Here is a 14,333-nt window from a genome sequence, read left to right on the forward strand (position 1 = left end):
TAGAAATTATTTGTAATGTTTGAAATTACAGTGTAACTAAGTTATACTGCCGCTAGATAGTACCACAAATAAAAATATTATTGAATGTACTTGTTTGATCCGACATTTCGTAACTATTACAAATGTGTACTAATTTTGGGTGGCAAATCTCGCTGCCGTGGAATCCTTGAGCTGATGTTACCATGATTACGGCTGGTCCTTTCTTAATCGAATTCCTAGAGCAGGGCCAATATCTCCATAACGGTTGGTTTTAGGGCCTTAAAACTTGGGTTTCGGGCCCGTAGGACTTACCGAGTTTTCTTCCTTGCGTCAAGAGGCTTAAAATGAGCTTTGTCTCGTCCCCTGTACGATAAATTCGATATTTCGCCTATTATTTTTATATCTCCCCCAGTCGACCCCCCCCCCTCTATTTTTTTTAATTTGAAAGTAACCTAAGTAAGTCCTTGTGCTGTCTGTTATCTGCCAGTGAAAGTCCCGTCAAAATCGGTCCAACCGTTTCGGAGATTAGCTGGAACAAACAAACAGACAGACAAAAATTGTAAAAAAAAAAAATAGTTTTTAGTTATAAGTACCGTATATAACCATAACCATAACCCCATGGCACTACAGCCCTTGGAGAGCCTTGGCCTACCAAGCGACCGCTGCTCATCCCGAAGGCCTGAAGATTACGTGGTATCGTGTGGTCAGCACGATGAATCCTCTCGGCCGTCATTCTTGGCTTTCTAGACCGGGGCCGCTATCTCACCGTCAGATAGCTCCTCAATTCTAATCACGTAGGCTGAGTGGACCTCGAACCAGCCTCAGATCCAGGTAAAAATCCCTGACCTGGCCGGGAATCGAACCCGAGGCTTCTGAGTAAGAGGCAGGCACGCTACCCCTACACCACGGCGCCGGCAAGTACCGTATAAACTTTAATATAAACTTAGTAATGCTGTTATTTTGACATTACAAACAGACACTTCAATTTTATTTGTAATAGATCATTCGATTTCGCCAAAGAGAAATTCTCTAACATCTTTTTTCTATGAAAGCGCTGCCGCATAGCAGCAAGTAAAATTACCTATGAATGTAAAAAAAGTCTGTTTTTAATATGTTTTACTGCTGCATCTGTTCTGATTGCTATCTTCGTAAGTAACTGAGCGCGAGGATTGTGTAGAAGAATATAATGCCCCCCCCCCCTTTTTTGTATCATCGTAGCAAAAAAGTATGAAACCACTCTGAGGTGTAGCCATGGTCTTCCAAGAAACGAATCAGGCCAGTCGCTGGCCAGGGCGCCGACTTACTGGGGTACCAAAATAACTGAAAATAACATTCGCATTACGTATTTCATAAAAAATTGAGATTCTTATAGCAACAATTACTTTCAGTGAAACCATCAGGGAAATTATTTGACGTTGCAATGATCGAAGATACAGTGCGTGATAGCTGTCGACGATTTAAACAGCGATTGGCCGATCTCCTTCACAAAAATCTGGAGAGCGTCGATCTCTACCCAGGCATGATCCAGGACAGAACTAAAGGGAGACAGTGAATTCATATAGCCGACCTCGCCACCAGGCGGCGCAATCACTGAAGAAAAAGAAGAGGAGTCGCTCTGTTAGATTGCTTCACAGCGGGAAATTAAATACGTATTTAATGTATTGCTGTACCGTTTTAACTTCTGCTTTTATTGAATATTCCTATGTCAGTGGCAAACAGAGAGTGTAATTTCAGTAAATTAAAATTACAAAACATATCTGCGCTTTACAAAGCCTCCGTGGCTCAGGCGACAGCGCGTCAGCCTCTCACCGCTGGGTTCCGTGGTTCAAATCCCGGTCACTCGAAGTGAGATTTGTGCTGGACAAAGCGGAAGAGGGACACGCTTTTCTCCGGTTACTCTGGTTTTCCCTATCATATTTCATTCCAGCAACACGCTTCAGTATCATTTCATTTCATTTGTCAGTCATTAATGATTGCCCCAGAGGAGTACGACACAATTCCTATCCTCGCCGCTAGATGGGGGCTTCATTCATTCCATCCCTGACCCGGTCACTGACTGGAAAACAGGTTGTAGGTTTTCTTTTCTTATCTGCGCTTTAGTCATCTTTAGTAAGTATTTCTCTTCAGAATGAAATTGATAAAAGCCAGGATTTCCTTCAAATGATGAATATTTCCGCGAAAAGTAAAGCCAAGTGCGGAAAATTTGTGTGAGGATACATGTATGCATTTATTTATTTATTTATTTATTTATTTATTTATTTATTTATTTATTTATTTATTTATTTATTTATTTACTTTCAAGCGGCGAAGTTAGGGCGCCTGGCCCGATGTAGACTAACTTCTTGCAGAGTGGGGAAAGTGTCGATTTAAAAAATCCTCTACATTTTAGAGCGAATTAAAAGTTAATTTAGGAAGCAACTCTGTGTGAGAGTTTAAACTTTAAACGAAGGTGATGAACCACAGTAGAATAGCGTTATGGTCGACCATGAATGTCGCTTGCTTGAGTTTTCAAGAATGTTATATATCATTTAGAACATTGTAATGGGTGATTTAAATTTCAGTGTTCATAAGACTCCAAACTTTGGAAAACCGCACGGAGACACCAAAGTCATGAGCGGCCCTGTTTACGAAATAAATAATAATAATAATAATAATAATAATAATAATAATAATAATAATAATAATAATAATAGCGATTATATGGCCTCAGCTACCATGTGCAGACATTTCAATTTGACGCCATCTGGCTTTCTGCTCGTCAGTTTCGACGTTCTGTTGTACTAGATGGCAGACCGAGTAAACCGAAACTCTCTTGGGCGTCTGTGGCTGAGATTTAATGAATTTTGTCGGGTAAACACCAAATGTGTCACCAGAGATATTTCACAAGCCGACATCGTCGAGTGGACTTTTTTCGGTGAGTCAAAAACCGGACTACTTCTGCCGGGTTTGAACCCGCTAGCTTGGGATCCGGAGTTCGACACTATATCACTGATCCACAGAGGCAGCTGTTTATAACATTATTTTTGGGCTCTAGGTCGACTATGTTTCAGTAAATTGTTCCTTTTGCGTGAAGTAAGCTTGTTCATGCTGCTGCATTTAGTTGAATGTCCATCCTTGAATGAAATACCAAATTATGTGTGTCTTAAGAGGAATGTTTTCTGTGTGTTTCAGGTGACAGTCAGTGATAACGGTAGTCCTCCACTGTCGTCCACTACCAGGGTGGTTGTATCAGTAGCAGATGTCAACGACCATGCTCCTCAATTCGAACAGAGCTTCTACAAGATTAAGATTCCCGAATCGGATGATCAGGACCTACCCTTGTTCCAGGTAAGACACCGCATTGAATATCTGCAAGTTGCACCAAAAGTCATGGCTAAATGATGCCCAATGTATTATTTACTTGCCTTCTGTAACACTAATTTTAATAATAACAGTAATAATACACCACTTCTGTGCCTTGACAGGTAGAACTATTGACTCCCGTTTTCGGAGTTCCGATTTCAATTCCTAACTCTTATCAGATTTTTTCTTTGACTACATTTACGATTTTCGAAGGTGCCGAGATGGCAGAAATTTGATCTCACGGGAATTCTTTCAAGTACTGATAAATCTACTGAGCCAGAGTTGTAGGTTTGATCCCAGCTCAGTCCTGTGCTACTTGGAAGGTGCTCAAATATGCCAGCCTCACGTCGCTAGATTTATTCGCATGTAAAAGAATTTCCGTGGGACAAAATTCTGGCACTTCGGCATCTCCGTAAACTGTGTTAGTAGTTAATAGGATGTACAACTAGTAACATTATTGTAATTACTCGTTACCCTAGTCCTTCACAGTATACTAGAATAAACATCTGAATAACATGTACCAGTTATATACATTAGTGTTGATTATTTACTTTGAAATAATAAAAGCCTAGATATTATAAACATACAGGGTGGTCGTAAACAACGTGAACTGGATATATCGGTGTTATCGAGTCGATCATACTGATACATAATTAGAAAGAACCAATTCCGTGTCTCGCACCGTACCATTTTATCAGCTGCTGAAGTTAGCCAATCAGATCACTTCGCGGGCGAATTCCAATGGGCTTTGAGAGGCGCTGTTGTTAAATCTCTAAGACTAGCAAGATAGCACCTGTCGAATAATAAAACTTCGCCAGGGGAGGGATTTGAGTACAGACCTCCGATCGTGTCAGAGCAAGTGCACTGCGGGGACACTGGCTGAAACTAGTGATGGGATTTGAATTCGATTATTTAAATAATCGAAAATAATAATCGAATGAGTTTAAAATATCATTCATATAGAATATTTTTCAGTTTAAGTGTGTCGGATGGATAATTGATTGTAATAAGCGAAGAGATGAACACTTACGAAAAATAGAAATACGCCTTTTTCCAAACGTATCTCCAAATATTGAAACTAAATGAGTGAATTAACTGTCCTATTGGCATCACTTTCCATGCGATTATTTCGAAAGCATTCACTGTTGCCTCATTCATTCGAATGAATAATTGAAAAACGATAGAATGGAAAATATAATCGAATAAGCAATTATTTTGTATTCGATTATCCCTTCACTAGCTGAAACCAAGGGTGTGTTTGTGTTTGATGTCGATTTCTCGGGATGGCTCTCAAGCCACTTCGGAGATAAAAAATCGATATTTTGATAATTTTGGTGAAATTTTTATGACTGAAATTGAAAGGATTGAGTTTCTTTTTTCTTGTCACGAAGTTATTCCGCTGAATTCAAACAATTTATCACTGTAATATTGCTCTGTTTGTCAGTTGTAATTTTACATTTAAATTCAATTTTTTTCCCATAATATTCTGCCAAATGTAACAACATTTGTATGGTATATGTATCAGAGCCATATTAAGAAATCTGTGTATGGAATTTTTGATTGCAGAATTTTTTCAAGTAGTAGGGATTTTTAAGTAGAAAATTTTAGAACGTAACAATTACACAAGTCCGCCTCGGTGGTGTACTGTAGTGGTTAGTGTGATTAGCTGCCACCGCCGGACGTCCGGGTTTGATTCCCGCCTCTGACACGAAATTTGAAAAGTGGTACGAGGGCTGGAAGGGTGTCCACTCAGCCTCGGGAGGTCAGCTGAGTAGAGATGGGTTCGATTCCCACCTCAGCCATCCTGGAAGTGGTTTTCCGTGGTTTCCCACTTCTCCTCCTGCCAAATGCCGGAATGGTACCTAACTTAAGGCCACGGCCGCTTCCTTCCCTATTCCTTGTCTATCTCTTACAATCTTCCCATCCCTCACCAAGGCCCCTGTTCATCATAGCAGGTGAGGCCGCCTGGACGAGGTACTGGTCATTCTCCCCAGTTGTATCCCCCGACCCAATGTCTCACGCTCCAGGACACTGTCCTTGAGACGGTAGACGTGGGATCCCTCCCTGAATCCGAGGGAAAAGCCAACCCTGGAGGATAAGCAGATTAAGAAAGAAGAGAAGAAAGAAACAATTATGCAAACTTTAGTACGATATATCTCCTTATATAAAGAATGTACAGAAAAATCTATACGTAGTGCTTTTAAAAGAAGTGTTATCTACCTAATTACGAATTTACATTAACATCTTTATTAAATATCATGAAAAAAAATTAATTAAAAATTTCAAAATATTTATTTTGGGGAAACCATTAATTATATATGAAAGAAATGTTCATGATATCTTTACCTTTATACAGGTGACTGTCCCACAAAATTTCGTGAAAATCCATGCATTAGGTAAAAATTTATAAATTTTTCCCCGGAGTGTCTCCTTAAGCCACGCGCAGACTTAGCAACAATGCCGCTCGAAGCCCATTTGAATTCGCCCGCGAAGCGATCTGATTGGCTAACTTCAGCAGCTGATAAAATAAGAAAGGCGCGAGATATCGAATTATTTCTTTCAAATTACTTATCAGCATGACAAACTCTCTAACGCTCAAGCACCAGGTTCACATTATTTCCGACCATCCTGTATATGATATATCGTCATGACAGATAAAAATATCGTGTCATTGTACTACAACGTTTTCGGGCCCAAGCAGATCATATTCTTATATTATGGTATTATTAGGCTATATTGACTTACGTTAACGCACGTTAATGAAGAAAAACAGAAGATCTCGTGCACCAATTCTCTTGCCACTCTGGAGAAAAACTGTCACTTCCAGGAACCCGCAGCTTCAAGACTTACGTTTGCAATAGCTGCTCGCTCAACCATTTACACGGATGTCTTTCGCACACCTAATATCTCTAAATCTGACAAAGTGGAACTCGCATCCGTGGTCTACGACAGCAATAGCGAAGTGTTTTCAGGCCGAGCTCTGGGCCATAAAATCTGCTGTGTAGTGGTGTGAACACAATAGTAGTGCCCAGATACTAAGTGACTCGCAGACTGCGACAAGCACAATATCAACCCAGGAGCTATTACTATAAGATTTTTTTTTTTTTTTTGCTAGGGGCTTTACGTCGTACCGACACAGATAGGTCTTATGGCGACGATGGGATAGGAAAGGCCTAGGAGTTGGAAGGAAGCGGCCGTGGCCTTAATTAAGGTACAGCCCCAGCATTTGCCTGGTGTGAAAATGAGAAACCACGGAAAACCATCTTCAGGGCTGCCGACAGTGGGATTCGAACCTACTATCTCCCGGATGTAAGCTCACAGCCGCGCGCCTCTACGCGCACGGCCAACTCGCCCGGTACTATGAGATCTACAGCACAGCAATGCCCCATGTCTATCTTTCCTGGATGCAACGACACACTGGTTCTCCTGGAAATGGAAAGGCCGACATTCTCGCAAAAGCAGCCTCCTCATCCAACATAGAAATTACCTACGACAAATCACTCCCAAGCTACGTAAATGCCCAAATCAAAACATATCTAATAAGTCAGTGGAACAACCTCTGGACATCAAATCACATCTGTCACTAGAAAATGATTTTTTCCCGACATATATAGCCAATTCCAGTGCAAAATATTAGTGCCCGAATTCATTATCGCTCAGTTTCCCTCCAGCCATGAGAAGTTTAAGTGCTGGAGACGAATATGTGTGCTTTTGTGGATCATCTCAAACAGTGGACCATTTACTGTACTATTCGATTGTGCCATGTTTGGAAAGACAAGATTCGATCTTCATTGTCGCCTAAACAATTGTAATGTGGAACTTTTAAAAGCCATTTTGCCATCCTTTTAGAAAATCCTGCTGCCATGAAAAGTTCCTTAATTTCATTCACCATATCTTCAACAATTTAGTTTCCTAATTTTGTGTCAACTACCAGTAATTAATTAATTAATTGATTATAAACTATAACCCTAATATACTCATGTAAAATAGGGTTCAGACTATTAGGATATTTAGTAAATAAAGAAATAATAATAATAATAATTTTACGTCCCACTAACTACTTTTACGATTTTTCGGAAACGCTAAGGTGCCGGAATTTTGTCCCGTAGGAGTTCCTTTACGTGTCAGTAAATCTACCAACACGAGGCTGACGTATTTGAGCACATTCAAATACCACCGGACTGAGCCTGAATCGAACCTGCCAAGTTGGGGTCAGAATGCCAGCACCTCAACCGTCTGAGCCACTCAACCCGGCATAGCAAATAAATAGGCTATATTGAGGGAATAGGGACAGGAAGTTGCACGCAGGAAATCGAAAATCCAATGTAAAATACTCGGAAGACAAGGAATTCTAAAAAGTTGTTCTTCATGTGTTATGACAGATCGTTTAAAACCGCCCGAGTCCTGCGCTTCGAGAAAGAAATGTTGTGATTCATACACACGCGTTCCGAGAAAAATCACTATTCATTTTAACTCGAAAGGTGTTATGAAAATCTCGAGATATTGACCGACTGCCGGCCTCTACATTTTCGAGTAAGAATTCCTACCCTTATTTAATGTTAGAGTGAAGTAATCGCTAGTAATTCTAAGCTCGAATTTGCTTTTTAGAAATTCCCAATCCAGCGGACACATTCATCGATTATTTTTGATCAATGAAGCTTTCTCATTTTAATTCCAGCCCTTCCATTTAACGCCCAGTGAAGGTAATGAGTACATTGTATCCAATATTTAGAACAGCCGAACATACACCTGTCAGAAACATTTAAAACTGTCAGAACCACTCACAAATTATTGTGGCCTTATACAAGATCGATATAGTTGTTGAGCAGAATTATCATGACAGTATATTGAAAGTACCACACTTATCCACCTAAACTAAGAGCGCGGTAATTGCCTATAATTTTAAGCTGTGAATAATTTATTAGATACTCCCATGACGAGACGCGGTGAATCGATTAGTATTAATCAATGGAACTTTCTTATCATCATTCCAATTTTCATTTACACTCAATAGAGGCAACTGGTATAGTTAGAATCATGTAAAATTGGTCTTTAATAAAAATCAAACACCGCTTTTGCATTTCTGAAGAAAATTTGAATGAAAATTCATAAGAAATGGATTGCAATCTAATTCAAATACTGTCAGACTTATACAATGGACATTTGAACATTTCAGGAACACATCATGTCCATTTGTTTTTCATTATATTGTTACTTGCCATGCAGTTTAAAAAATTGCTTGTACGGGCACCTTGTTCCATTCCTAAATCTAATTAAATGAAAGCTGGATCAAGGTAATGCCTTTCCCATTTAATATATAAATTATCACGAGTATAGGGGATTTTAAAACATGGGGAACAATTCCAGTTTTTAAACAAAATAATTGCAAACTTCTTTAATGCACTCTCCAGATTTTGTACGTGTTTTTCTATGAATTCAAGAGGGATTTTTCAACAGTGAAGAGCTCTGTTGCTTAAGAAAAACAGTATTCTGGAGTAGTGTGTTGGTGTCTTCTTCCACTCGGGTCGTTCTTCTCACCAGGAAATTTCCGGTGGATGAAGGAATGAAACGTCTAGTGGTTGTGTAAAGTGGGTGGTGTATATTGCAGAACATTCAAAATAAATATCCTCCTGTCGGTAGTTTTGTAAGAGTGAGACGTCCAAGTGTGTGGACAAGTTGTCAGCAACAACTGTCTTCTCTTCTAGATGTGTTGTCTCGAAACCAACCATTGAAACAGGATGCTTCAAACCACCTCATATTTGACTGATATCTACAATCTTTTTGGTACCCCCATGTCCATTTTCAGACTGGCGAAAAGAACCCCCACGGTTGCTGTAAGCGTCAGCATGGTCAAATGTTCAGTATTGTCAACCTAATTAGTAAAGAAGGATACGGCTTTCTTGAAATTGATAACTTGACTACTACGAGTATATTACTCTAAAACAGAGGTGCACAAGTCGTGCACTGGATGAAACGGTTCGATCCAGTTAAGGAGGGGAGGAATGTCGTTGAACGCCTTCTCTGTCCTAAAACATATCAAGATGTTTTATCGATCAAGTTTATCTGATTCAAATGTTAGAAGCGTTTTAAGATTGTCTGTAGGTCGCCATACGTCGTTTCTCATGTGAAGTCCAGGTTGGGGATATTTCATTGTAACGGCAGGCCCCCTTGCTTACTACCAGTCACAAAAGTACACTCGCTGACTTATTTAATAGGACTAACCATTTAGGCAGAGCATTCACATTTAAGGGTCCCAGGCGTACATTTTCCTATGAGTTGATTCACATTTTATTTCCCTACATGGATTCCTTAAAATACAACGTGATAGTGAGCATTGTTCGTCAAGAAGTTTCTACAGGAAAGAAATCAGAACAAAGAGACCAAGGATGAAGTATGTGCCAATTTTAAGTATACCTGGAGCGCTTGATTGTTCTATAGGACTAACTGATTAGGCATGGTATTTAATTTTAAGGGCCCCAGGCGTACGTTTTCCTCTGACTTGCTTCACGTTTTCTACCACTACGTGCCCCAGTTAAAAGATACCATGATAGAAAGTAGCCTATATATTAATCGAAGATACCAGCTATAATCTTGCCAAATTTGAATTACATCAGTTAAGTAGTTTTAACGTAAAAAATGACAGACCAGCAAACATTAAAGCATTCAGATTTACTATTGCCATGTTTTCTTCAGTTACGTTTCTCGTGGGAACCCTTGAATATTTCTGGATGACACATAGCCTATGTTCGCTGGAACGATATAATCTTTCTAATGGTGAAAGAAATTTCAAAATCGGTCCACCAGTTTTTGAGTTTACCCCTTGCAAACAAAGAAACCCACAGTCTCTCTGTATATTAGTATAGATACAATAGCTTATTTATTTATTTATTTATTTATTTATTTATTTATTTATTTATTTATTTATTTATTTATTTATTTATTTATTTATTTATTTATTTATTTATTTTGCCAGCCAGAGTTCTTCAGACTCTTCCTTCTAGTATGCGCTGTATCTAAGAGAACATGCGTCTGCTGGTTTTGGGCTGATACTAGAACACACCTCGTGTAATTTACTGTAATATCCTTGAGACGGATATCCCCCAATGCCACTCACTTCGTTGGTTATAATCCTTTCCGCTATCCCTTAGTCCTTTGTGCAAATGCGCACACTGGAGCGAGAATTATTACATGGGGGATAGTAACGAGAGACTAATGTGATCAGCTGACCGATCAAAAGCGGTGTTAACCAAAAGGAACCGGTGGCAGAGTAAACCGCGTGTGAACATCCCTTTTAATGACTTCTGCATCTCATTGGCACTCCTGTAACTTGTAAGGAACAAACAACTCAATGTGTTAAAAAACAAACCACCTATTTTTAATGACATACAGTATGTTTATTTTTAGCAATGTAGTGTGAAAATTTGACCGTCCTCTCGACCTGAACTCGGATACTCCGTTGTCTGGATGATTGCCTGAACAAAAGGAATTAATCAGATACGGCCAAAATCCTCAGCCCGGTCGAGAATCGAACCTGGGTCCCTATGTATCAGAGATAGCTTGTCTTAACCATTTGGCTAAGAAGTCAGACTTCGGTTTATACAACTGCATAAAGTAGTAATATCTCCATTGCTGGATAACAGTGTTGGTTATAACATGATCTAATTCTAATAATAATAAAAATAATAATATCTGCCTCTGTGGTGAGTGGTTAGTGTGAGTAGCTGCGAAACCTGAAGGTCCAGGTTCAATTCCCGGCTCTGCCACGAAATTTGAAAAGTGGTATGCGGGCTGAAACGGGGTCTTCGAAGGGGTTTTCCAATGATTTCCCACTTCTCCTCCAGGCAAATGCCGGAATGGTACCCAACTTGAGGCCTCTTCTTGTTAGTTTACTTTCATGAAGCACCCCCATAATGAGCATGGGCACCTTGCATTATCCCTAGACAATCAACTCTAGCTGTCTAAATATAATATGATCTTAGAGAGAACATTGAATCACGTGAAGAATTACCATTTTGCCTGACCACAATATAATTACGCCATATCTAGTTCACTGCACTAGACACTGGCCATGACTTTTGGTACAACCCTCGTATGCCATCACATGTGCACCATGTCTGGTAAGAACTCTACACTCTTGGCTTGCTTTCCACACAGCACATTATTGAAGATGTCACACAAACCACAGAGCACTTAATGCACCTGTCACTGCGTGTTTACAGCATGGCTCACTGTAATATTGCGACCAGATAATTGGCTCACCCGATAACGCCGTTGTTAAAATTTTGTTATTCATTATATTTGTAGAAATTATGTGTATTTCTTACAGTTTGTTGATATAATACCTCGTAACCTTGTACTCTAGGTGGAATGCATATATTTCTTACAGATGGGACTGAATTTGAAAACGTTCACCACCAGAGCGCCTCGAACTTAAGATCCCGCAGTTTCTAGAATGTTGCTCTGGTAACTGCGTCCGAGTGACTTAGTCTTCGAGGTTTGGCAATTTTTAGCTTGTTCATTTTAGGGCCAACTGAATAAAATCAAGTGTCAGAAATTGGCTTCTCTTCCACAAGAGGCATAATATAATGAACTAGGAAATGTACCCGTGCTTCACTACGGTATTCTACATTGTTTACGTATTTCTTCGTAAATTACTGCACACGCAGTGATTAAAATTATATTAAATTGCACGTCTTTTAGCGCTATCCGAGAAACACCACGGGGAGGACCCCATACGTTGTTTCCTATGTGAGGTGCACGTTGGGGAGTTCTGATGATACTGGCAGACCACGTTTCCTACTGCCATTCTTAATCGAGTTCGGGAGTTTCTACTATAATGGCAGGAAAGTTATAAAGACAGGCCCCTTTTCCTAATGTCAGTCACAATCGAGTTGGGGAGATTTGATTATAATCTAGAAATACAGCTCTATCTATTGTATCGAGATACGACAAAGAGTCATAGGATCAAAGTTGTAGATCTCTCCAAATTGAGCAGCGCGTGTACTATCTGTTCTGTGATACGATTTACCATTTAGCCACCAATGATCCCGAATCGAAGGTCTGCACCTTCATTAAAATTGCCTCCATATTTCGATATTTTTGGGGCCCAAAATGTTATACAGTTGAACATCTTGGAATTTTTCCTCAAAGGAAAGAGAGTTCAGTTTTCGGGATTAGCACTCGCATGCATACGGAGAAATTAAGGAAGAAAGTAATACGGTTTAAAAAGTTGACATTAACTGAAGATAGCCGGATAGTACAAATATATAAATACCAAGCCAAGTAGTTGTATTAGAAAAATGAAATGTCCTTCACTAAATTTTGATGATACGAGTTACGGATTTAAGAAAGCGGTAACGGGAGAAACTTAGACGCAGGGATTCTTGGATAAAGAAGATGACTTACGGTAATACTTAAGCCTGAAGAGGCAAGGCAGAGGCAAGAAATTAAAGCAGAAAACAGAAGTAGAATAGAAATAGGCTACAGTAATAATTATAGCAAATGCCATAAAACACCTTATGGTGTGAAATAATGGCTTACACTCCGCGGTACTGTTGAAATTAACAGCCACTCTTAGTGCCACTGGAAGACGATTGTAACCTCCAACGGTATTCCGCAAATATCCCGCAGAATGGCACCTTGACGTCTCTCTCGCCTTCTACCCAACGAACAACCAGGAGTTTATAGGAATAATTATCAAAATGGCATTAGGCCTACGTTACTTCCCTGCTGACAAGTAGCCAGAGATGTTGCCATGGTAACCGGTAGGTTCGTTGTCGGTCTGCGCGGGTGTCCGTCATTCAATGCAGAGCATGAAACTGGCAGAAAATAAAAATTTTGTACATGACAAAAGTTGTTTAAAATGAAGGGACATTTCACATTTAGTCTATGGATTTTACAGAAAATGAATAAGTATAAGAGAAAATTGACGGAACCTGTTCTGGTCTTCCTATAAACCCCCAGTCTATTCAGTTGTTTTTAAATCATATGCATATCTAAACCTGCTCCTGGATGAGTTTACTCTGAAAATGAAGTTCGGTCAAGATCTACCCAGCCGTTTCGCCGTGATGGTGGAACAGACGGACAAACAATCAGACACTAAAGCTACCACGTGAGTGCAGAAGTCTTTTCCGGTTTCACTAAGAGATGGCGCCAGCGAACAGTACACAGCGTATGAATTTGACACATACTTCTGTTTGTTCGACTGACATTAAGCTACCAACACACACAAGTTGAGTCCGCCAAACACTAGCGTCTGTGTTGTGTCGTTCAGTGATCATGTCGACGTTTGTGCCTGAAAAAGAACATTTGAGGCACGTATTGCTTTTCTTATTTAGTCAAAAGGAAAAGGCTGTGGAAAGTCATCGTTTGCTGGTGGAAACATATGGTGGACACGTTCCATCGATTAGAACATGGGAGACATCGTTTCGACAATTTAAACGTGGCGATTTCAATGTGAAAGACAGTGTGCGCTCTGGTAGACCACAAAAGTGCGAAGATGAGCAATAGCAGGCGTTACTGGATGATGACCAAACTCGAACTCAACGATATCGTCAACAAATTATTAATTTAAATCACGCATTGATCGAAGGACGACCGGAATGGGCCAGAAAACATGGCAAAGTGATTTTGGTACACGACAATGCGCCGTCTCACACAGCAAAACCAGTGAAAGACATCTTGAAACCGCATGGATGGGACATCCTTCCATACCCGGTGTACCTGGCGCCATCTATCACCTCTTCGCATCAACAGGGCACGCGCTCGCAGAGCAGCACTTCAGCAATTTCGAGGAAGTTGGAAAATGGCTCGACGAATGGTTTGTCGCAAAAGGCAAGCAGTTTTTCTGGCATGGTTTTCATAAATTACGTGAAAGATAGACGAAATGTGTAGAAGCCGATGGTCAATATTTTGAATAAACAAATGAATTCCCCTTAAAAAATACGCGTTTTCTTTACCACCGGCAAAAACTTATGCGTTCACCTGGTAAAAACCACTGATACGGTCTTGAG

At 39.9% G+C, this 14,333-nt stretch overlaps 1 protein-coding gene across 1 annotated transcript in view; it reads left to right on the forward strand.

The window, feature by feature from the left end:
- The window catches only part of LOC136880846 (fat-like cadherin-related tumor suppressor homolog), a 372,162-nt gene that overhangs the window by 213,623 nt on the left and 144,206 nt on the right, over nucleotides 1-14,333 (forward strand). Inside the window, exon 5 of the mRNA XM_068229137.1 lies at nucleotides 3,151-3,306. Within this exon, the coding sequence (XP_068085238.1) occupies nucleotides 3,151-3,306 (156 nt within the window). The remainder of the gene's footprint in view (nucleotides 1-3,150; nucleotides 3,307-14,333) is intronic.

This window comes from Anabrus simplex, chromosome 9, assembly GCF_040414725.1.
Source record: "Anabrus simplex isolate iqAnaSimp1 chromosome 9, ASM4041472v1, whole genome shotgun sequence".
In the NCBI taxonomy this organism is placed as follows: Eukaryota; Metazoa; Arthropoda; class Insecta; order Orthoptera; family Tettigoniidae; genus Anabrus; species Anabrus simplex.